This window comes from Diorhabda carinulata, chromosome 4 (assembly GCF_026250575.1).
Source record: "Diorhabda carinulata isolate Delta chromosome 4, icDioCari1.1, whole genome shotgun sequence".
NCBI lineage: Eukaryota > Metazoa > Arthropoda > Insecta > Coleoptera > Chrysomelidae > Diorhabda > Diorhabda carinulata.
In genome coordinates, this window is record NC_079463.1 from 33913273 (window position 1) to 33940581 (window position 27309).

Sequence of the window (27309 nt, forward strand, 5' to 3'; positions counted from 1 at the left end):
GCTCAGTATAAGTCCAGATTCGGGCCAAGTATGTACAATTCTACTCCTAGTTTGGAAGCTGTTATTGACCTGGACTTGGTGGGACTCTGGATTGGTTGTTTACGTTGTTTAAGTTCGGGAGCTCCTACACGGGAGTGCCAAAGAAGTATTAAAATAAAAAGAATAAACGATATTTATCGATTTATAGGGATTTTAGTCGCCAGTAGTTGGCAACCCTGTTTAAGACAGCGAATTCTAGTGACAGATCGTTTTTCATAGACAAAATGTTTATTTCGATCATAATTTATTATGTTTTATATTAAATTGCCGTGACGGAAATATCCCGAGCTCAAAGACGTTTTAATATTTCGTCAAATGTACCGTGTACGAGTTATAATATTTTCACACCTACTACTATGATATATATATTTCGAACAACTCCTTCGATAGTAAATGACTCGAAAGAAAACGTTTTGATTTACTACGCCGTGACAGTTCGTTCTTGTTAGACCGTGTCATATCGCTACACGAAAAAAAAAAGTTTCGAATGTCGAGTTTGAGAATATCTTCCAGATAAATGGCCGCTTTCGTCGCATCCAACTATTTAAATTGCCGTGAAAAATCGCCGCGATTCTTCACAATTAAGAGGCGTTTACTTTTGGTTTATGTTAACGAGACTAAATTAGATTCGGTCATTATTATTTTCGAGAATGTATGTGGTTTTCGTTCTCGACATTTATTTAAATAGAATTGTAGAAAAACTGGATGATTTAAACTCGAAAATACGTGCAGACACGTATCAATTAGAAAATTTTGTTTAGATATCGAAACTTGTGACATTTTCGAAAAGAAATTTGACGAAATCTTCGAATTATAACTTTTAGTTGTTTTTTCTTATCGAAATTCCACTACTGAAAGATATTAATATGAAAAATAATTATTAAAATTATCAAATTGAAGATTTCCGGTATTTTACTTCATTAATTAACCCTGTATAACATTTTAACTGTTGTTTGGATCATATTTACCACGTTAAAGTCTAGTTTTTCCATTTCTCAATCGATCTTTTTCAAATTTTAGAAAAAATACAGTCGAAAAGATCCCCACGGGGGTTTTTCAAACATCATCACTTTTCCAGTATTTCCGGATAACTTTGAACCGCCTGTATATTCCTTGGAGGACACCACCAATTATTTATAAAATATAATTTATTTTCGAACCATTTTTCGATCGAAAAATCATAGATTTAACCTTAAATTATTTTTTTATATATTTGTAACCTTCCCTCGTAGATTTCAAGATATTGAATGGTAAAAATACACTTTGTGAGGTACTAGAAATCGACCCACTATAAAAATTATTCGCACTAAACACCCAAATTATTGATTCAATCCAAAATGGACCTGGTTAGCGAGTTGTTGTTAGAGATTTGGATAAAACGACCCGCGCGGCGGTTCGAACGACGTTATGAAGAAACCGGATCCTTTTATAGACGACCCGGAACAAAAAAAAATCAGTCTCTTCATCATTTGAATTGGAAATTTGAGTACATTGGAAACGATACACCACCAGGAGGTTCTCGGGTTATGGAGTAGCCAGTATACAGTCCCGATCTAAATCCGATAGAACATTTATAAGATGAGGTAAAAAGATGAATTTCAAGACTTATCGTTGTAGTAATTTTGATTAGATTTATGTCTAATAATATTAATAATAAAGTCGAAATTTTACGTGTGTAGTTGTACAGTTATTATTGACTTTTCCCCGTATATATGGTAGATGGAATAAAATAAAACATCGTGTCGTGATTTTAAATGATTTTTTTTATATTCAACGTGTTCACAAAAGCTCTTAGATAATAATTTACAATTTACAGAAAATACAGAATCTTTGGCAAAGAGAAACATTTTTTTTAACTGATATAAATTATCGAAAAACAATTTATTTCCTTTTTTTTTCAAAATATATTGAAGCGAAAACCCCGAAACAGTTTTTTATTATACAAATAAAAAATGTACTTTGACATTTACTTGTATAAATCAGAAGATTCGTTATTTAAATTAATACGTAAAATTAAAAAAGAAGAAGAAAATGGTAAAATAAAATATTTGATATGTTGTAAAGTTTCTCGTTCACCATAAACTTACACATAAATTTTTTTTATATATATATAATATATACAGAAACATAAGTAAATATTAATAATTAATTAACGGTATATTCATTATTACTTTGTGACATTTAGTACTCCATTTTGTATTTTCTTTACGTCAACATCGAAAAGACATTTCGAAGTAACTGTCAAACAGAAAACATTAAAAACAATAATAAAATACTTAATTCGATCTATTTAGGAATTTAACGCAGTCCAGTTTGAAAATTACTCGATTTAAAAAAAAAAATTTCAGTTTGTTGTGTCTGTGATATCAAATCACGTAATAGTCGAGTGGACGCGTTTTCAAAATGAAAATTTACGAATATTCCCCGCTACCAAATGTAGTAGACGTACCGGAAATTCTTAATAACGGGCTCTGTTAACGACGCGCCGTCTAACAACTAAACACAATCCAGTTTGAAAATTACTCGATTTAAAAAAAAAATTTTCAGTTTGTTGTGTCTGTGATATCAAATCACGTAATAGTCGAGTGGACGCGTTTTCAAAATGAGTATTTACGAGTATTCCCCGCTACCAAATGTAGTAGACGTACCGGAAATTTTTAATAACGGGCTCTGTTAACGACGCGCCGTCTAAAAACTAAACACAATCCAGCTTGAAAATTACTCGATTCTAAAAAAAAAATTTTCAGTTTTTTGTGTCTGTGATATCAAATCACGTAATAGTCGAGTGGACGCGTTTTCAAAATGAAAATTTACGAATATTCCCCGCTACCAAATGTAGTAGACGTACCGGAAATTCTTAATAACGGGCTCTGTTAACGACGCGCCGTCTAACAACTAAACTCAATCCAGTTTGAAAATTACTCGATTCAAAAAAAAAAAAAATATTTCAGTTTGTTGTGTCTGTGATATCAAATCACGTAATAGTCGAGTGGACGCGTTTTCAAAATGAAAATTTACGAATATTCCCCGCTACCAAATGTAGTAGACGTACCGGAAATTCTTAATAACGGGCTCTGTTAACGACGCGCCGTCTAACAACTAAACACAATCCAGTTTGAAAATTACTCGATTTAAAAAAAAAATTTTCAGTTTGTTGTGTCTGTGATATCAAATCACGTAATAGTCGAGTGGACGCGTTTTCAAAATGAGTATTTACGAGTATTCCCCGCTACCAAATGTAGTAGACGTACCGGAAATTCTTAATAACGGGCTCTGTTAACGACGCGCCGTCTAACAACTAAACACAATCCAGTTTGAAAATTACTCGATTTAAAAAAAAAATTTTCAGTTTGTTGTGTCTGTGATATCAAATCACGTAATAGTCGAGTGGACGCGTTTTCAAAATGAGTATTTACGAGTATTCCCCGCTACCAAATGTAGTAGACGTACCGGAAATTTTTAATAACGGGCTCTGTTAACGACGCGCCGTCTAACAACTAAACACAATCCAGCTTGAAAATTACTCGATTCAAAAAAAAAAATTTTCAGTTTTTTGTGTCTGTGATATCAAATCACGTAATAGTCGAGTGGACGCGTTTTCAAAATGAAAATTTACGAATATTCCCCGCTACCAAATGTAGTAGACGTACCGGAAATTCTTAATAACGGGCTCTGTTAACGACGCGCCGTCTAACAACTAAACACAATCCAGTTTGAAAATTACTCGATTTAAAAAAAAAATTTTCAGTTTGTTGTGTCTGTGATATCAAATCACGTAATAGTCGAGTGGACGCGTTTTCAAAATGAGTATTTACGAATATTTCCCGCTACCAAATGTAGTAGACGTACCGGAAATTTTTAATAACGGGCTCTGTTAACGACGCGCCGTCTAAAAACTAAACACAGTCCAGTTTGAAAATTACTCGATTCAAAAAAAAAAATATTTCAGTTTGTTGTGTCTGTGATATCAAATCACGTAATAGTCGAGTGGACGCGTTTTCAAAATGAAAATTTACGAATATTCCCCGCTACCAAATGTAGTAGACGTACCGGAAATTTTTAATAACGGGCTCTGTTAACGACGCGCCGTCTAAAAACTAAACACAGTCCAGTTTGAAAATTACTCGATTCAAAAAAAAAAATATTTCAGTTTGTTGTGTCTGTGATATCAAATCACGTAATAGTCGAGTGGACGCGTTTTCAAAATGAAAATTTACGAATATTCCCCGCTACCAAATGTAGTAGACGTACCGGAAATTTTTAATAACGGGCTCTGTTAACGACGCGCCGTCTAAAAACTAAACACAGTCCAGTTTGAAAATTACTCGATTCAAAAAAAAAAATATTTCAGTTTGTTGTGTCTGTGATATCAAATCACGTAATAGTCGAGTGGACGCGTTTTCAAAATGAAAATTTACGAATATTCCCCGCTACCAAATGTAGTAGACGTACCGGAAATTTTTAATAACGGGCTCTGTTAACGACGCGCCGTCTAAAAACTAAACACAGTCCAGTTTGAAAATTACTCGATTCAAAAAAAAAATATTTCAGTTTGTTGTGTCTGTGATATCAAATCACGTAATAGTCGAGTGGACGCGTTTTCAAAATGAAAATTTACGAATATTCCCCGCTACCAAATGTAGTAGACGTACCGGAAATTTTTAATAACGGGCTCTGTTAACGACGCGCCGTCTAAAAACTAAACACAGTCCAGTTTGAAAATTACTCGATTCAAAAAAAAAATATTTCAGTTTGTTGTGTCTGTGATATCAAATCACGTAATAGTCGAGTGGACGCGTTTTCAAAATGAAAATTTACGAATATTCCCCGCTACCAAATGTAGTAGACGTACCGGAAATTTTTAATAATGGGCTCTGTTAACGACGCGCCGTCTAAAAACTAAACACAGTCCAGTTTGAAAATTACTCGATTCAAAAAAAAAAATATTTCAGTTTGTTGTGTCTGTGATATCAAATCACGTAATAGTCGAGTGGACGCGTTTTCAAAATGAAAATTTACGAATATTCCCCGCTACCAAATGTAGTAGACGTACCGGAAATTTTTAATAACGGGCTCTGTTAACGACGCGCCGTCTAAAAACTAAACACAGTCCAGTTTGAAAATTACTCGATTCAAAAAAAAAAATATTTCAGTTTGTTGTGTCTGTGATATCAAATCACGTAATAGTCGAGTGGACGCGTTTTCAAAATGAAAATTTACGAATATTCCCCGCTACCAAATGTAGTAGACGTACCGGAAATTTTTAATAACGGGCTCTGTTAACGACGCGCCGTCTAAAAACTAAACACAGTACAGTTTGAAAATTACTCGATTCAAAAAAAAAAAAAATATTTCAGTTTGTTGTGTCTGTGATATCAAATCACGTAATAGTCGAGTGGACGCGTTTTCAAAATGAGTATTTACGAGTATTCCCCGCTACCAAATGTAGTAGACGTACCGGAAATTTTTAATAACGGGCTCTGTTAACGACGCGCCGTCTAACAACTAAACACAATCCAGCTTGAAAATTACTCGATTCAAAAAAAAAAATTTTCAGTTTTTTGTGTCTGTGATATCAAATCACGTAATAGTCGAGTGGACGCGTTTTCAAAATGAAAATTTACGAATATTTCCCGCTACCAAATGTAGTAGACGTACCGGAAATTTTTAATAACGGGCTCTGTTAACGACGCGCCGTCTAAAAACTAACGAACGTCTTCTCCGAGCATTTAACGGGGATGATTTCGATCGCAGATTCGAATTTTGTCAGTAATACTTCGGGGGAGGTATTTAATCAGGAAATACCTGAGGATTTGCGCGGGAAAAAGAAAACTTTCGATAATGGATCAACTCGAACGGATGATTTATTGTAAATATCACAAAGTTGTACGCCGTTTTTTATAAAATGTTTATTTACAAAACTTTTAATTATAACAAAATATCACTTTCGTCGCGGGATGGGGAGGGGCCGCACGCTAGCGTGGATAACTAGGGTAGAGCAGCGTAGGGCCCCACCTGCCTCAAACTAATCCCGGAGGCTTAACGTCCAAGCCCGTCACCATATCTAAGCCCATGTTGGACGGAGGCGGCGGCGTTTGATTGATCGAAGCCGGCGAATTAACGTTATTCGTCAAATCGCTTTGACTATTTTCCTCCGAATCGCTACAACTATCCGAACTACCTTTTTTGCCGTTACCGTTGTGCGTTTTGACGTGCTTGGCCAAATGATCGGATCTCATGAAGCGTTTATTGCACACCGGACAAGCGAATCGTTTTTCGCCGGTGTGCGTTCTCAAATGCCTCTGCAATTCGTCGGATCTGGTGAATCTTTTGCCGCAAAACAACCAATTACAAACGAACGGTCTTTCGCCCGTATGCCATCTCAGATGCGCTTTCAAATGCGACGTTTTTCCGTAGACTTTTCCGCAACCGGGTATATGACAACTATGTATGTTTTTCTTTCTCAAATGAACCCCCGCCGGGCCCAATCTTTCGGCTTCCTGGCAATTGGGGCAATCGCAAGTAGCTCGACCGGTGTATCGTCTTTGAGATCTGGGCGAAGGTACTTGCGGAGGTAATCCTCCCGCACCGCCGCCGGTAGGAGAAGGCGTCGAACCGGTAGCGTGTAAACCGAACGAAGATTGGGCGCCAGGTAACATCGATTTGTAAGTATCTTGCAAAAGGTGTTGACCGGACGAAAGTAAATGATTAGAAGCGGCTAAAGAATGCGTCAAACTCGAATAATCCGGCGAATAATTGGCCGCCATTTGAGCGTGCATACCCGCCGCCGCCGCTCCGCTCATATCTAACCAACTACCCGCCGTCGAATGTACGTCCCACCAAGCGTTCGCCGAAGCTACGGAATCGCTTTTGATACCGGAATGATGGGTGGCGGTGGACATCGTATTAAACGGCCACGTTTCGTAAGGGTGTCTCGAATAAACCGATCCCAAAGCGGTATGATGAGCTGTGGCGGCTCCTTCCACTTTCCCCAATAGAGAACTTTGATGATGATGATGATGGTGTACGTGGGAATTGTCGGCTACGGCCGGTGATTGAGTAGTGGCTCCGGGGAAATAAAGATCGCTTCCGTAGGAGGAAGCTGTTGTCGGAACGCTCGAACACGACGTCATTATCGATCTGGAGGAGTACGTCGGATTAGAAGCGGACGTAGATCTTTGGGACGATAACGAATTCGATGACGACGAAACGCATGTGCTACCGGGCGACGGAGCTCCTTGCGGACTCTTCTTCCACGGATGGAAACCTTTACCGACGGCCGCGTCGGCTAACGGAGGCGGCGATTTATTGGATAGTTTATTGCATTGGGCCGCCAACATCGCCAAAGGGGTACCGCGAAGACTAGGATGATCCTGGAACAATAGAAAAAATTCGTATCAAAATTTCGTTTCGTCAAATTATAATATATTGCAAAACATTCGGCGACACGGCGTTTCTTTTCATTTTATTACAGTATAATTTATTCGATTCATCGATATTTATAACCTAAACATATTCATAATTTGATAATCGTCCAAAAAAACGTTTTCGATTCTTTTAAGAAGACTTTTAATCTAAAAAAAGTTGTTCCTTGACGTTTCTTCGAATATATTGACACCTGTCTATTAGACTGTCAACTGTCAATTTTGAAGTTCATTTTAAGACGACTTTTAATCCAAAAAAAAGTTGTTCGTTGACGTTTCTTCGAATATATTGACACCTGTCTGTTAGACTGTCAACTGTCAATTTTGAAGTTCATTTTAAGACGACTTTTAATCCAAAAAAAAGTTGTTCGTTGACGTTTCTTCGAATATATTGACACCTGTCTGTTAGACTGTCAACTGTCAATTTTGAAGTTCATTTTAAGACGACTTTTAATCCAAAAAAAAGTTGTTCGTTGACATTTCTTCGAATATATTGACACCTGTCTGTTAGACTGTCAACTGTCAATTTTGAACGATCCACCATCTTTTGTTTACCAGAAAACATCTAATCTTAGACGCAAATTCCAAAAAAAATACGTTCTTAAACGGTCCAAACATCGAATTGGTATTTTCTTAGTCCGGCAGATCCGTCCGGGTGCGTTCGAATCACTTATTTTGGTTAGGTAACTTTTTTTGTCTTTTTCGAAAATTTTATGGAGATCGACCCTCGTTTCTAGATGCGTTTTCCCGATATCTTTTTAGTTGAAATCCAATCCTAATTTGGTGAGGTTATGTTCGACCGTGACGCCGCCGTAACGATCCGAAGTTGTAAAAGGTCGAAACGTCGTAATTCGAAACGCGTCTCGAATCGACGTGGTCAGTTTTCGCCAATTAGATAAAATTTACTATAAGTAATAGGATCTAGTTTGTTAGAGGGATTTAAGGGCTACTTCTAGGGTTTCTTTTAACGAAATAACCCTAAAGGAAAATTCAAAAATTATAATTTATTATAGTATTAAAGGGTTTTTTTTTTGATAAATCGTCATCTCATATTTATTTTAAACATAATATACAATAAATAATATATTGGGTCATGGGGTGTTTGATAGGAATTCAATTATTTAACAATATATTATTATAATTTGAACAAACAATTTACGACATTTCTCACGAATCGGTTACTCTTTGAAAACCAATTAATGAAAAAAAAAAAATAAAATTGACGACTACTGAATACACTCTATAAAGAATAGTAGACTTATTGTTTGACTTGACGGGGGTCTAAAATCTTGATTGAAACTTTGACAGACTGATGCAAAGGATACGTCACGTTTCAATTTACTATTAAAGTCATTTTTTAAGTCACGTTGCTATCTAATATATTGTTTTATCTATGGATCAATAGAAATATAGAAAAATGTTAAAATTTCGATAAATGAAATAATTAATCGATATTATTCATACAAAAATGTATTTATTGATGAATAATATTTCGAAATAATCGATTATATCGAATGACGGGTTGCGTCAACGTCAAAAATGTATAATTAAACCTCGACGTACGTTCAAACACATAGATAAATAATATTCGAGTCGCGGGTCACTAGAAATATAGAAAAACAACGATTTTTGTTATAATTTCGATAAATGTGATAGTTAATCGATATTATTCATACAAAAATGCATTTATTGATGGATAATATTTCGAAATAATCGATTATATCGAATGACGGGTTGCGTCAACGTCAAAAATGTATAATTAAACCTCGACGTACGTTCAAACACATAGATAAATAATATTCGAGTCGCGGGTCACTAGAAATATAGAAAAACAACGATTTTTGTTATAATTTCGATAAATGTGATAGTTAATCGATATTTTTTATACAAAAATATATTTATTGATGGATAATATTTCGAAATAATCGATTATATCGAATGACGGGTTGCGTCAACGTCAAAAATGTATAAGTAAACCTCGACGTACGTTCAAACACATAGATAAATAATATTCGAGTCGCGGGTCACTAGAAATATAGAAAAACAACGATTTTTGTTATAATTTCGATAAATGTGATAGTTAATCGATATTACTTATACAAAAATGTATTTATTGATGGATAATATTTCGAAATAATCGATTATATCGAATGACGGGTTGCGTCAACGTCAAAAATGTATAATTAAGCCTCGACGTACGTTCAAACACATAGATAAATAATATTCGAGTCGCGGGTCACTAGAAATATAGAAAAACAACGATTTTTGTTATAATTTCGATAAATGTGATAGTTAATCGATATTACTTATACAAAAATGTATTTATTGATGGATAATATTTCGAAATAATCGATTATATCGAATGACGGATTACGTCAACGTCAAAAATGTATAATTAAACCTCGACGTACGTTCAAACACATAGATAAATAATATTCGAGTCGCGGGTCACTAGAAATATAGAAAAACAACGATTTTTGTTATAATTTCGATAAATGTGATAGTTAATCGATATTACTTATACAAAAATGTATTTATTGATGGATAATATTTCGAAATAATCGATTATATCGAATGACGGATTACGTCAACGTCAAAAATGTATAATTAAACCTCGACGTACGTTCAAACACATAGATAAATAATATTCGAGTCGCGGGTCACTAGAAATATAGAAAAACAACGATTTTTGTTATAATTTCGATAAATGTGATAGTTAATCGATATTTTTTATACAAAAATATATTTATAGATAATTAATATTTCGAAATAATCGATTATATCGAATGACAGATTGCGTTAACGTCAAAAATGTATAATTAAGCCTCGACGTACGTTCAAACACATAGATAAATAATATTCGAGTCGCGGGTCACTAGAAATATAGAAAAACAACGATTTTTGTTATAATTTCGATAAATGTGATAGTTAATCGATATTATTCATACAAAAATGCATTTATTGATGAATAATATTTCGAAATAATCGATTATATCGAATGACGGGTTGCGTCAACGTCAAAAATGTATAATTAAACCTCGACGTACGTTCAAACACATAGATAAATAATATTCGAGTCGCGGGTCACTAGAAATATAGAAAAACAACGATTTTTGTTATAATTTCGATAAATGTGATAGTTAATCGATATTTTTTATACAAAAATATATTTATAGATAATTAATATTTCGAAATAATCGATTATATCGAATGACGGATTACGTCAACGTCAAAAATGTATAATTAAACCTCGACGTACGTTCAAACACATAGATAAATAATATTCGAGTCGCGGGTCACTAGAAATATAGAAAAACAACGATTTTTGTTATAATTTCGATAAATGTGATAGTTAATCGATATTTTTTATACAAAAATATATTTATAGATAATTAATATTTCGAAATAATCGATTATATCGAATGACAGATTGCGTTAACGTCAAAAATGTATAATTAAGCCTCGACGTACGTTCAAACACATAGATAAATAATATTCGAGTCGCGGGTCACTAGAAATATAGAAAAACAACGATTTTTGTTATAATTTCGATAAATGTGATAGTTAATCGATATTATTCATACAAAAATGCATTTATTGATGAATAATATTTCGAAATAATCGATTATATCGAATGACGGGTTGCGTCAACGTCAAAAATGTATAATTAAACCTCGACGTACGTTCAAACACATAGATAAATAATATTCGAGTCGCGGGTCACTAGAAATATAGAAAAACAACGATTTTTGTTATAATTTCGATAAATGTGATAGTTAATCGATATTTTTTATACAAAAATGTATTTATTGATGGATATGTCGAAATAATCGATTATATCGAATGACGGGTTGCGTCAACGTCAAAAATGTAAAATTAAACCCATAGATAAATAATATTCGAGAGATATATAGAAAAATACCGATTTTTCAAAGACACGCTACAACTAATCTACTTTTTGTAGGATCGGTTATTTTTTTTAATGTTTTTGTGTCCCGGAAAGACCTTCTAAATATTAGTAGTGCCGCGTTCAATCTAAAAACTTAATGAAATGTTGGCGCCTCCTTGTCGCGAGCCGACACGCAATATTCAGCCACCGCACAAAGAATTAAAAAAGTAGAAGAGTAGCCCGAGTGACCGCTCCCGTCGTCATTGCCCCAAGAGATCTCTTTTTAACATCGAAATAACGGTCACCACATATATTTCTACGTCAAATTTTTCCAAAATGTACAGTGATTAATAAAATAACAATTACATTTTGTCATTGTTTAAATCTTTCATCAAAATAGTTAATTTAGTTACACATTTCAAACTTCTACTTAATTAATCTTGATCCTAATTGGAGTTTAACTATGTCACCAAGTATCCAGACATCCCTGGATAGCTACAACCGCGTTCATTACGTTTATACTTAAACCATGGTTTGAAATGAACGCCGGGGTTCCCCAAGGATGCATTTTTGTCTTTCTTCTGAATATCTACAATCTACTGTCAATACCGATCGTGGAATTAAGGTGCTAACCGCCGCAGATCGGGATTTGGCCCTACCTGGATCCCGAGAGAGTAGTTGGACTTCTCGGTCGATTAGAACCCCTAATCCACGGGCTGATCGATTGGTATTTAGTTATATCAGATTAGGCCGAGCTGTAGTACCGATCGGTGTGAAATAATTAATTATAATAAGCGAAAACGACGTATTTTCATATTTAATCATTTAAATAAGAAATTATTCATTATAGGTAAGTGACAATATTCAGAATTGAAACATGCAATCGATAACCGCGTACGGTGTATATCTCACGGTCATTAATTATTTTCGCATCGAAAATTGTCACTTGAAAGAGATTTATTATACCTACCCCGAGGAAAATACGAAGAAAGTCCTTTATTACCATCAATATTTAATATTAGAAATATCGCAATTCGGTATAAAAACTGTAAAATTTTATCGTTAACAAAATAAATCGAGAAGAGATCATAAAATTTGCACACAACAACAACAACAACAACAACAAAAAAACCCGCAGACGGTAGCCGGTGAAGACTAAAAGAAACTCCTCAAAATGGCCGCGGGTTATCACGTTAAGATTGACAAACAATTATTTTTTTGACAGAGAAAAGCCAGTAGCAGTGAACGGCTTTATTTATTCCTCGAATCGGTATTCGAACAGGGTCGGATCAGATAAACAAACTACAAATATAAATTGAGATTTAAATATGACATAACCGACATTACCGTAATGAAGTTTGACAGTTTGACAGTTCGACAGTTCGACGCTTACTTCGACGTTAAATACACACTCGCATTAGATTGTCGAAAGTATTTTTGGAAATCGATTCGAAGGATCCGATCCTGTTATATCATTTCAACTATGGCCAAAGTATGCATATATATATAAAATATACATAATTCCTTCGGGTGATACGAACTAATGAGTTGAAGTTGGGAGGTTAAATGAAAGGGGGGGTTAGTTGCGGCCCGAAGCGATTACCTTTACCTCTTGGAAGTGACTTTGTTAGAAACCGACGCTATCGAAAGAATATATAAAAAAAGGTTGCGGTACGGGCACTGCCATTACGGAAATTAGAAATATTAATGTATTCGAAGAATTTAAAAAAAAAAAAACAATCGTTGTTACGTCAACCCCGACGACGCAATTATAACGATGATTAATACAGATAAGAGAAGTTAATTATACTAGAAATCGTAGAAAGATTGGTCGAAAAACGAAGTTTGTATGGGGTGCCACAAGGTTCAGTACTTGTACTACTTTATATCGATTTGGAAACATCTCTCGATCTAGCGGTACTTCGTAGGATCAAATCTAGTGATCTAATCACCATTAAATCGTGATAAAATTGTAATTTTTCCGTTTCTAAACGTTTATAAAACCGATTTTTTATCATATAAACATCCTTATTCATCTTTGAATCCGTTTACTCAATTTGTAAGCCTTCAATTTCATCTATATACTAATAAGTTGACGGCTCAATATTTTACAGAGCAAAAAAATGCACAATCACTCGCCGATATCGTTTTTTTCTCGTTTTCCCCGATTATTTGAGGGTATTTTTACTGAAAAGTTTATTCCGGACATACTGTATACTAATTTTTACCTATAATTTTGTTACTAATCGTGTTTTTCTTTTTTATATTGAAATTTTATTGTATTCGTATCTTTATTTAGTTATTTTTATGTTTGTTTTTTTAGCTTTTACAATCTTTGTCATGTTAAAAAATGTTTTTTCTCAAAAACGAATACGAAAAACTGGATTTTTTCGATAATTTTCGTCTTCGTGTACGAAAATGTTTCCTGCTTTCGAACACATTCGGTATTATTCATGTCGAGAGTCGAGTAAACAACTACAAGCGTCATTTTCGGTTGAATTACACGTACACCCGAAAATACCAACAAAGCGGATTATGAAGTATTGTCGGATAGCTGTTGAGAGCGCCCATAATGTCCCAACAAAAGGTTGTAATCCCTTGTACCTGTAAATATCGGATTTGTTTACCTTTGAAAAGAGCATTTGGGGAAAATTTTCAACTGCACCAAATCCCTAAGTAACTACATAAACAACATTAATTGTAGTAGTTTAATTCGATAAAAAAAAATATCGAAATGTACGTTTTAATGAAGTCGTTAGATTAAAACGCCGTGAAATTCGAAAACTAAATCGATTTTCGACAGGAAATATAAAGATTATTTTTCGTTTGGGACCAAGACCGCGATATTTTTTGAATTCCCAGTACGGGCAACAAACATCTGGTATCGCCATTCATCTTTTTTTTTTCTTTCGTTGTTTCAGTTCTGGGTAAAACTCAAACATTATTAATTTTTATACGATTAATAATCATCAATTTACTATATAGATTAATTTAAACTGACATATCGTACTAAAAAGAATGTTATTGATAGATAAAAAAGAAGAATAATAGTCATCGTTAATATAAAAAGAAGACAGAAACATTGACGTGTAACATTGATGAGGAAATGGCCACGAGATTTGTTAAAAAAGAAGGATGAAGTTAGATTCGCTTTCTTTGTTAAATAATTACGATAAAAAAAGATACAAAACAATTATTTACATTTTATATATTTGTTATAAATGAAAAACGTTTAATTTTTTTTATAAAACATCGAAATAACAGGTGTGCAAATAAAAATATCGAATAAGTACGATAGAAAAAAAAATATTTACGAGTTTTGATAAAATATCTTGTTAATTAGAAAATAAGAATAGAAAATTGACATTTACCTTACTCCAATTAAATATCTACTCATTGTTATACGATTAATAATCATCAATTAACTATATAGATTAATTTAAACTGACATATCGTACTAAAAAGAATGTTATTCATAGATAAAACAGAAGAATAATAATTATCGTCGAAATAGAAAGAAGACAGAAACATTGACGTGAAACATCGACGTGGAAATGGCCACAAGGTTCGTTAAAAAAGAAGATTCACTGTATTATCTTTCCTTGTTCGATAATTACGATAAAAAGAGATACAAAACAATTATTGACATTTTAGATTTTATTTGTATATTTATTATAAATGAAAAACGTTTGATTTCTCTTATTAAACATCGAAATAACAGGTGTGCAAATAAGAATATTGAATAAGTACGATAGAAAAAAAAGATATTTACGAGTTTTGATAAAATATCTTGTTAATTGTAAAATAAGAATAGAAAATTGACATTTACCTTACTCCAATTAAATATCTACTAATTTTTATACGATTAATAATCATCGATTAAGTATATAGATTAATTCAAACTGACATATCGTACTAAAAACAATGTTATTCATAGATAAAACAGAAGAATAATAATTATCGTTAAAATAAAAAGAAGACAGAAGCATTGACGTGAAACATCGATGTGGAAATGGCCACAAGGTTTGTTAAAAAAGAAGATTCACTGTATTATCTTTCCTTGTTAGATAATTACGATAAAAAGAGATACAAAACAATTATTGACATTTTAAATGTTTATTAGAAACGAAAGACGTTTCATTTCATTTACAAAACATCGAAATAACATGTATGCAAATAAAAATATTGCGTGTTTTAATATTGTGTGTATCGGGTGAAATGTATTTTTAATAATGATGTATTCTCCGACACCATAATAAACTTCAAATATACTTTCAAAAATGATAATGGAAAATTGATTGGTATACAAAGTAGACTCGGCTAACAAGACAGCTGGCGAGGGTGGAAACCACCGAAATTTACTTGAAACGCCATCGGATACGAACGGTAACGAGTTACCATCTAAAAAGTGTCATGTCGTCAACAATTTTTTTGTTGTTGGTTTTCGACTTGTTAACTGCTATTATAATAACACTCCCGGGTATTATTTACGCGGAAATATTGGAAATAACATTTCGGTAAACACCCAAACGTTAAACTACTCGAAAATCAGTAGGAATATTATAACCAAACGGCCTTTCCTTTATTAAAATCGTATGTTTAATCATACTTTTTATATATACATATATATTTAAATTAGTTTCGTATTAATTAAAACCCGTGGCATCTTCCATAAATAAATATATTGTTCATTATAGAGGTAATAAGGAATATTTTGTGTTTCGAAACGCGTAGGTTTCGAAAGGGAATTAGCTTCTGTATTCCCAATGTATTTATTACCTGAAAAATTAATTACTACCGAGAGAAAAAAAATACAGAAGGTCCTACGACTTATAATGAGAATTTCGTGTGGGTAGAAAGGTAGCTGCTGGGAAAATACCGAATTATTCACTGGACCCCACATTTACATACATTTATAGATATGTTGATTTAAATCAAATTATTACGAGATTGCCTATCAACAATAATCACCAATTAACTATATAGATTAATTCAAATTAACGTATTGTATTAAAAACAATGTTATTGATAGATAAAAAAGAAGAATAAAAGTCATTGTGAAAATAGAAAGAAGACAGAAACATTGACGTGAAACATCGATGTGGAAATGACCACGAGATTTGTTAAAAAAGAAGAATGAAGTTAGATTCGCTTTCTTTGTTAAATATATACGATAAAAAAAGATACAAAACAATTATTGACATTTTATATATTTATTATAAATGAAAAACGTTTAATTTCTTTTATAAAACATCGAAATAACATGTGTGCAAATAAAAATATTGAATAAGTACGATAGAAAAAAAGATATTTACGAGTTTTGATAAAATATCTTGTTAATTGTAAAATAAGAATAGAAAATTGACATTTACCTTACTCCAATTAAATATCTACTCATTTTTATACGATTAATAATCATCAATTAACTATATAGATTAATTTAAACTGACATATCGTACTAAAAACAATGTTATTCATAGATAAAACAGAAGAATAATAATTATCGTTAAAATAAAAAGAAGACAGAAGCATTGACGTGAAATATCGATGTGGAAATGGCCACGAGTTTTGTTAAAACAGAAGAATGAAGTTAGATTCGCTTTCTTTGTTAAATATATACGATAAAAAAAGATACAAAACAATTATTGACATTTTATATATTTATTATAAATGAAAAACGTTTAATTTCTTTTATAAAACATCGAAATAACAGGTGTGCAAATAAAAATATTGAATAAGTACGATAGAAAAAAAGATATTTACGAGTTTTGATAAAATATCTTGTTAATTGTAAAATAAGAATAGAAAATTGACATTTACCTTACTCCAATTAAATATCTACTCATTTTTATACGATTAATAATCATCAATTAACTATATAGATTAATTTAAACTGACATATCGTAATAAAAACAATGTTATTCATAGATAAAACAGAAGAATAATAATTATCGTTAAAATAAAAAGAAGACAGAAGCATTGACGTGAAACATCGATGTGGAAATGGCCATGAGATTTGTTAAAAAAGAAGATTCACTGTATTATCTTTCCTTGTTAGATAATTACGATAAAAAGAGATACAAAACAATTATTGACATTTTAGATTTTATTTGTATATTTATTATAAATGAAAAACGTTTAATTTCATTTATAAAACAGGTATGCAAATAAAAATATCAAACAATTATTATAGAAAAAAAGATATTTATAAGTTTCGACAAATTATCTTGTAAATTGGTTAAATAAAAATCGACATTTACATTACTCCAATTAAATATTTACTCAACTATGAAAAAATAGTTAAAAATGATGCAAATATATTTCAAATTTTAAATATAAAGACACAAATTGCGAATCGGAGTTTTTTACGTAGTAAATTTTTTGTTATATAAAAATCGGTTGAAAAAAATTGTTTCTCGGAATACGAATGACTGTAGAAACTGATTCATCAGAGGTCATCGCGCTGAGGTGAACCATACATCATAGAATCGGACGCGGTTCGTAGGTATTAAAAATGCTACCGGGACCAAAATAATATAAAAAAAAATCGTATATCTTTTATCGCCCTGTCAAAAACTAAAGAGGTCTCACAATTGACCACACCGCTCCGGTGACTGACACTTTTTTCTTTCACCTAGTGCCGGCTTTTATTTTTCGATCTCTCGAAGGTTTATTTCATTTTTTTTTTTTACTTTTTATTTCTCGAACCTCTGTAGGGCTGTTCATTCTTAATCAACATAAAAAAATAATAAAAACCAAACATTCAGCTTCAGTCTTATTACTACCAGCCGAGGAAACGATCTTAATAATAATAATAAAAAAATCGGATGACATATCAAAAACTAACAAAATACAAAATACAAAAATTAAGACAAATATATGAGAATAATGATTATCGTTAAAATAGAAAGAAGACAGAAAAGTTGACGTGAAATATCGATGAGGAAAAGGCCACTAGATTTGTTAAAAAAGAAGACTGAAGAGTTAGATTCGTTGTGTTGTCATTCTTTGTTAAATAATTACGAGTTTTGATAAATTATCTTGTAATTTAGAAATAAGAATAGAAAATTGACATTTACCTTACTCCAATTGAAAATCTACTAATTTTTATACGATTAATAATCATCGATTAACTATATAGATTAATTTAAACTGACATATCGTACTAAAAACAATGTTATTGAAAGATAAAAAAGAAGAATAAAAGTCATTGTGAAAATAGAAAGAAGACAGAAACATTGACGTGAAACATCGACGTGGAAATGGCCACAAGGTTCGTTAAAAAAGAAGATTCACTGTATTATCTTTCCTTGTTCGATAATTACGATAAAAAGAGATACAAAACAATTATTGACATTTTAGATTTTATTTGTATATTTATTATAAATGAAAAACGTTTGATTTCTCTTATTAAACATCGAAATAACAGGTGTGCAAATAAAAATATTGAATAAGTACGATAGAAAAAAAGATATTTACGAGTTTTGATAAAATATCTTGTTAATTGTAAAATAAGAATAGAAAATTGACATTTACCTTACTCCAATTAAATATCTACTCATTGTTATACGATTAATAATCATCAATTAACTATATAGATTAATTTAAACTGACATATCGTACTAAAAACAATGTTATTCATAGATAAAACAGAAGAATAATGATTATCGTTAAAATAGAAAGAAGACAGAAACATTGACGTGAAACATCGATGTGGAAATGGCCACGAGGTTTGTTAAAAAAGAAGAATGAAGTTAGATTCGCTTTCTTTGTTAAATAATTACGATGAAAAAAGATACAAAACAATTATTTATTATAAATAAAAAACGTTTTATTTCTTTTATAAAACATTGAAATAACATGTATGCAAATAAAAATATTAAACAATTGCTATAGAAAAAAAGATATTTATGAATTTTGACAAATTATTTCGTAAATTGGAATCGAGACAAATATATGACAAGAAAAACAAGATGGAAGACAAAAATAAATGGCTAAAGAAACGTAAAAAGATATGGAACGTTTACAAAAACACCTGCACAATACGAAAAGACACAGACGGTTCATTGATTAAATTAGAAAACTTCTTTACAAACTCCGATTTTGACCTCAACCTCAAGATGATATTCACAAAATCTATAATGAACCGGACACAGATTTTAAGCATTTCAGATGCAGATCTAGCGATTTATGTACGCTAGGAAAAACCAACGAAGACATTCCGAGGAAAACGTAGAAAAACCAACTTACCTAGGACGTGCGATAAATACATACTAATCGCTTCAACTTGTGATAGAAGAATAGACAGATAAAAGAAGAAGATTGGTCAGATGACCATATGAAAAACAAAAACAAGATATTGTTGCGAATATCCATTAAAACATAACAGAATAATCCGAATAATCCAGATACCAAAATCGCGGTTTTGTTAGGTTAGGTTAAGTTAGGTTAGAAGTTGGATTTACCTCATACATATCGACGTAAGTAATTATATTTCGCGATCATTCAAACGAATATAACAAGTTAGAAATGAAGGTAATTAAAATTATCTATATGTAGATATATATTTCCTGACGTTCCTAAATTACTAAAAAGTAAATAAATAATTGAAGGAACGCCGAGAAATAATAAATATACGATGCGATTACGTAATTAGTTCGTTTCATATCTCATCACGCAACTATTTATTATAATTGGACAATCGAGAACTTGAATCGACATTGACTAGTTGTATAACTACATTTTCGAGATGACATCCAACGTAATTTTAATGTTTACGTCATTAGATTTTAAATTACACACCCGGTATATAAATGGCGTACATAAAAACGTATAAAGGATGTGTCCTAAATAATATTTTTGTTGAAAATATGAAATTTCTTTCGTGGAAAAACGCTAAAACGAAGGAAGTAGTTAAAATCCGCAATTTTTTTTTTTTTTCGCGGCATTAATTTCAATCTGTTTTCGACGGAGTTGTATTACGTTTCGTCGAGACAGGTTAAAAACATGTGTATAGAAGAAGAAGAAAAAAGGAAAAGGCCATATTCTTCGGAACTATCGAAACATCTGTTGGTTTCGACGGTACAAAACTTGTTTTTTTCAACCCAGGCCAATTTGGTGTATTCAATCATGATTTTGATTGAGGTTGACAATATTTAGGTACTATATATCTAAGTGAATGAGGTGTACCTGGTTCTTAGGTACAAAATTTTCAATAATTACATTTGTCACTATTTTATTTCGGAAATTATACGTTGTAGTACACAGGGTGGTCAAAATATTAGTTTTAGAAGCCCTAAAGTACTACAAAACAAAATGGACGTTAAATAAACAATTTTTCGTGTTACTACAACTATTACTTCATTTTTTTTTTATAAAATTTCGATATTATTTAGCGTGTTTATCTTATTTTTGGTAATTTTTCGTAATTTTTCAAATCTCATACTTTGTTTGCTTAATTTTCGTACTAGTATATCAAACTCTTTTTGGACTTTTTGAACATTCCATTCGTTTTTTTTTTGTTTTTCGTGTAGTTTTTTATCGTTTGGAATGTGTTTTGAGCTGGTAAACTGTATCGGTTAATAACTAATATATAAATTCAAAATTTTCAAAATTAAATCGCCAAAAAACATCCCAAATCATTTGCTTTAAAAGATTTTTTTAATTAACGTTGAATTTTCCTTGTAATTCACGTGTTTTAAACAAATTTCGTACAAGATAATTTACATAATATTGTTATAAATATTGCGATTAAATTTTTATATTTTTCTATCAAGTATCATCGTCGAAAACGTTTCTAAATATCAAATAACCCGTGAACTTATTGTACCATTAAATTCGGGGTAATTTTTAACGCCATTTAACGTTTTGTTGGTCGTTGTTAAAAGGTATCACGCTGAGAAAACACATCAGTAAAACCAGCATGTGCTGCGAGGCTCTTTTTTTTCAAAAGATTCGACCGCTTTAGATAGAAAAAGATTGTTTTATCCGACGGGACACTCTAGAAAAAAACCATTTCATAATTTATTTATCGTTTAATTTCGAGATTTATCCAAAATATATATATACACGTCGATTTAACTTCAACTTTAAAGCGCTATATCTCGAAAACGATAAGTAATTATACACTATAATTGTTAAAGGTTATAAAATAATCATTTTTTAATAAATAGACAATATTTATAAGATTGTAGGATTTTAATTTCGAATTTAATCACGATTTTTAAAGATTTATCCAAAATATATATATACACGTCGATTTAACTTCAACTTTAAAGCGCTATATCTCGAAAACGATAAGTAATTATACACTATAATTGTTAAAGGTTATAAAATAATCATTTTTTAATAAATAGACAATATTTATAAGATTGTAAGATTTTAATTTCGAATTTAATCACGATTTTTAAAGATTTATCCAAAATACATATACACGTCGATTTAACTTCAACTTTAAAGCGCTATATCTCGAAAACGATAAGTAATTATACACTATAATTGTTAGAGGTTATGAAATAATCATTTTTTAATAAATAGACAATATTTATAAGATTGTAGGATTTTAATTTCGAATTTAATCACGATTTTTAAAGATTTATCCAAAATACATATACACGTCGATTTAACTTCAACTTTAAAGCGCTATATCTCGAAAACGATAAATAATTATACACTATAATTGTTAGAGGTGATAAAATAATTATTTTTTAATAAATAGAGAGTGTTTATACGATTGTAAGATTTTAATTTCGAATTTAATCACGATTTTTAAAGATTTATCCAAAATATATATACACGTCGATTTAACTTCAACTTTAAAGCGCTATATCTCGAAAACGATAAATAATTATACACTATAATTGTTAGAGGTGATAAAATAATTATTTTTTAATAAATAGACAATATTTATAAGATTGTAGGATTTTAATTTCGAATTTAATCACGATTTTTAAAGATTTATCCAAAATACATATACACGTCGATTTAACTTCAACTTTAAAGCGCTATATCTCGAAAACGATAAATAATTATACACTATAATTGTTAGAGGTGATAAAATAATTATTTTTTAATAAATAGAGAGTGTTTATACGATTGTAAGATTTTAATTTCGAATTTAATCACGATTTTTAAAGATTTATCCAAAATATATATACACGTCGATTTAACTTCAACTTTAAAGCGCTATATCTCGAAAACGATAAGTAATTATACACTATAATTGTTAAAGGTTATAAAATAATCATTTTTTAATAAATAGACAATATTTATAAGATTGTAAGATTTCCGTTTTGAAAAATATAATCAAAACAATATAATTACGTTTTTTTTTTTGGTTTTACCGCTTCCGTAGACTCAAATCGGGTCCGTTTCGAAGGAAATCTTTCAAAGAAATCTGAGTACATCAATTGACGAAAAAGTTTTTCATCAGGAAGCACCAAAACGTTTCTTGTTGTTTACAATCATCCGGATAATCTGCAGGCACGATTTGATTGATTTTGGTCAATGTTGAAACGGTAATTGGACGACTTGGGTGCTGGTCATCTTCAGTACCTTCACTAAAGCGTTTAAACCACTCAAAAACACGTTCACCAGATAGAGAATCATCCCCGTAGGTCTTTTGTAACAAATTTGTTTTTCTTCGGATATAAACACGTTTCGATATTTATTAACCGGACCTCGTACGTTGATGGTTAATTTTTTTTTATCTCAGTTTAACTACGAAAATAATTTTTTCGATAAAATCGTTTGAAACAACTGTTTTTCTACGTACGGTTATTACATAAATTGATTTGAATAATTAATTTTAATAAAAAAAAAGTTATTGAATAAATTGCGTATTTAAAACCGGCAAATTGTTTAAATATAACGAGACTTGGTACACACCTTAAGAAATAGTCGATGACCTTTGAAATATCTCGAATTCTTTTCAATATTATATATAAAAAAAAATAAGAAAAAAAATCTGATAATTTATAATAAAATACAGAAAATTCACAACAATTATATTTTAAGTACTAAATATATAATATAATATAAGTTTTTTGAGTATTTCGTCAAATTTTCGATAGTCCTTGTACTTTTGAAAGCTTTTAATTCGATGTGTCCTTTATGTGTCCCGAAAAACTGACCATATCCTTAAGCTTTTGTTGTGGATTGCTCATGTTAAGTCTCATTGTTACTTTATAGTCTAGAGGGTTTTTATTTTTGCCCTTTTTCTTCGTCCCTCTTTCGATGGCATTAACTTAGCTACTTACTCGAAAATTTCGAGTAGATCGGGCCCTTACACTCCACGAAATAACACTCGAAACTTATCGAACCGAAAAACGTCGTTCGATTCTTTTTAGGCTGATTTGTCACGATCTAAGAAGTATTTTAAGAATTTTAGCGGATATCACTTTGTATAATTTTATATATACAGGGTGTTTGATGCAAAAAAATCTTGTATAATCCCTATAAATCAGAATTTATATCAAAATATATTTTCTAAATGATATTTTTGATTATTATGAAGTTTTAATGGATAATTACGACGTTGTTGTAGTGTATTTAAAGAACAGAGGCGGCTCGAGCCCGATGGTTAACAATTCGTAATTTTCAAAATGACAAATTCTATGATTTAAATGAGTTTTGTAATCGATTTTTTAATAAAAAACAAATTGTCTGTTTAATTCACGAGATTTGTGGATTTTTAGATCGTTATATATACCAAGAAAATTGTTTGTTCTAGCGAAAATCGATTGTAACTTTGTTATTTTAAATGGAACACCCTGTATATTAATACATTTTTGAAATCTACGTGAAATTTTAGTATACTTTTGATTAAAAAAATTTTTCGAAAAAATTAATATTTTTCGAATTATTAATTTTTTTGTAAAAAATTTGACCATTAAGACCCTTATAAATTAATTTTTTACGATAATACCCTTAAAGATATGAAAATGATTTTAATTCGCTTGTATTGAACAAAGTCAAACGTATTTGAATCTACGTTTAAAAATTTTTTATTTAATACGGGGTGTGTATAAAAAGTGTTCAAAGTTTAACTTCATAAATATCGAATTTCTTTATTTTTTTAAATAGAACCACCCGGTATTTTCTATTTTATCGCATAAACGTTAAGAAAAATAAGAAAAAATTGACAAAAAAAGAAAATACAAGAAAGTGAAAAGGAAAATGATACAAAATGGAAATGTAAAAAGTTAAAATGTACGAATAAATGTTACGACTGTAACTTTGTTATTTTAAATGGAACGCCCTGTATATTAATACATTTTTGAAATCTACGTGAATTTTTAGTATACTTTTGTTTAAAAAATTTTTTCGAAAAATCAATATTTTTCGAATTATTAATTTTTTTGTAAAAAATTTGACCATTACAGACCCTTATAAATTAATTTTTTACGATAATACCCTTAAAGATATGAAAATGATTTTAATTCGGTTGTATTGAACAAAGTCAAACGTATTTGAATCTACGTTTAAAAATTTTTTATTTAATACGGGGTGTGTATAAAAAGTGTTCAAAGTTTAACTTCATAAATATCGAATTTCTTTATTTTTTTAAATAGAACCACCCGGTATTTTCTATTTTATCGCATAAACGTTAAGAAAAATAAGAAAAAATTGACAAAAAAAGAAAATACAAGAAAGTGAAAAGGAAAATGATACAAAATGGAAATGTAAAAAGTTAAAATGTACGAATAAATGTTACGACTGTAACTTTGTTATTTTAAATGGAACGCCCTGTATATTAATACATTTTTGAAATCTACGTGAATTTTTAGTATACTTTTGTTTAAAAAATTTTTTCGAAAAATCAATATTTTTCGAATTATTAATTTTTTTGTAAAAAATTTGACCATTACAGACCCTTATAAATTAATTTTTTACGATAATACCCTTAAAGATATGAAAATGACTTTAATTCGGTTGTATTAAACAAAGTCAGACGTATTTGAATCTATGTTTGAAAATTTGTTATTTAATACAGGGTGTGTATAAAAAGTGTTCAAAATTTAACTTCATAAATGTCGAATTTCTTTATTTTTTTAAATAGAACCACCCGGTTTTTTCTATTTTAACACATTCAGGGGTAAAAAATAAGGGAAATTCATGTATACTTTCCTATACCTAAACCTCATAGTTATCCAGATATTTAATGTTTTCTGTAAATTTTTATTGGTTTTATTTTATTTTGATACAAACACTAAGAAATGGAAAAATATTTTTCTTTATACCGTCAAAGTCTATAAAAAGGATCAAATCAAATTGTATTTACCAATATTATTCCAATTTTTTAATCGTTTCCGAGATATTTGAAGTTTTACATTATTATTGCATTAATTTTTCCAAGTAGGCTTTTTAATAAATGACAGTTATATAACTGTCATCAGTCAATTGTCAATACTTGTAAAATCGTTTAAATGACCCGTTGTTAATTTAAAATATTTACAAAAAACATTTAATAACTAGATAGATAAATATTTCGTAATATACAGATAGTTTTAATTCGTCGTGATACACCCTGTATATTAAACGTTAAAGTTTCGATATTAACTATGTAGTAGTAATTAAAAATGTTGATTTTCGCGGAAAAGTAATAACAGAATTAGTTACAAGGTATCAATAATTTGTAAGCGACGGTAAATTTTCGAAATACTTTATGTAGAATATCATATTTAAAAAAAAATTTTTTCGTTCTTGTATGTACTAAATACTAGTTGTAACGACGTTTTCCTATATTTTCTTTACGTTTTTGTCGTTTTTCTTTATCAAATTTCGAGATTATTCTCCGTACAAGTTTAAACATCTTTTTGATAGTTTATTTTCTATTAGGTCCTGTTTTTTTTATATATAATTATATCATTTACTATCCCTTTCAATATCCTTTTACTTATTTCTCTTATTTTTTCCATATTTTCTACGTTTTTTACGTTAAATACTTTCACTTTCTTATACAAATTTTTTTTATTTTATTTTATGTACAATTATAATTAACAAAACGAAATGGTGTTTTAATTATTCGAGTTTTTTGTTATTTTTATTATTATTATCTACTTACTGCCGTTTTAACGTTCATCGTCATGGCCGGTATTTGGGCGCCGTACAGTTGCCCCGCCGTGGGTGTCATATCGGTAAGCATATTGCCCAACGGAAAAAAAATCACTTGTTACCAATTACCAACATCGACGATGAAAATTTTTAATGATTCGTTATAAAATCCGTACAACAATCGCACACAACGACGCACTAATAAAATGGTAGAAAATATTAGAACTTGTATTGTTGAAATCGCCTTGATCACTGTTTCTGTTAAGAGGAACAGTAGAAAATCACCGGTTCCCCTTCTGGTCGACGCCGCCTTGGGCGGAGCTGGAACTTGTCGACCAATCGGACGGATTGCCATTTATTAGGTAAAAACCGCCCATATATTTTTGACGCGGACGACGTCACGTCGCGCATGTTGGCTGGAGAAATTATACGGTGGAGTATATCTGGTGAATGGTAAAAAGAAGAGATCTATTATTTTGTAAACAAGCACTTTATTAGTGTAAGAGTACTTGACGGGTAGTACTATTTCGCTGTCGTAAATTGGTAAATGGATAATAGTCTACTAGAAGGTGTTATTTTCAGAAGCATGTTTATGTCATTAATCTCATGATATCGTATTATTGACCATGATATACAAGACTTTTTTTTTCCTATATGTATCAAGTGAATTGAATTGAAATTCCTCGACGTTATTTACAGTTCGTTCACTCTATTTTTTTTATTTTCATTACGAATTTCATTAGGTACTTTTAGTATACGGTAATTTTATACTTTGGCGATCCTCTCGGTTTTTTTACGTATAGTTTTATGACTTTCAGTGTGATTATAACCGCACTTTTTGACATATGACCGTACGTAACTATTTTACAAAGCATCAAACGCAGTTTATGTGTTTTTCTTTTG

At 30.7% G+C, this 27309-nt stretch overlaps 1 protein-coding gene across 1 annotated transcript; it reads right to left on the reverse strand.

Annotated features, from left to right (window-relative positions):
- Nucleotides 1–5554: 5554 nt before the first annotated feature.
- On the reverse strand, nt 5555–26669 carry LOC130893082 (transcription factor Sp9). Its single transcript, XM_057798871.1, has 2 exons — nt 26417–26669; nt 5555–7412 (listed from the first exon to the last, which is right to left on the reverse strand). Exons 1-2 carry the CDS (start codon nt 26495–26497, stop codon nt 6060–6062), a joined length of 1434 nt encoding a protein of 477 aa, XP_057654854.1. The 5' UTR covers nt 26498–26669; the 3' UTR covers nt 5555–6059.
- Between the last annotated feature and the right edge of the window lie 640 nt (nt 26670–27309).

What these genes read in the sequence shown, in the direction of transcription:
- LOC130893082 (XM_057798871.1), bottom strand. Translation starts at nt 26,497, where the DNA reads ATGCTTACCGATATGACACCCACGGCGGGGCAACTGTACGGCGCCCAA. An exon ending in CGATGAACGTTAAAACGGCA is followed by an intron (nt 7,413 to 26,416) that starts GTAAGTAGATAA and finishes CTATTGTTCCAG; the next exon opens with GATCATCCTAGTCTTCGCGG.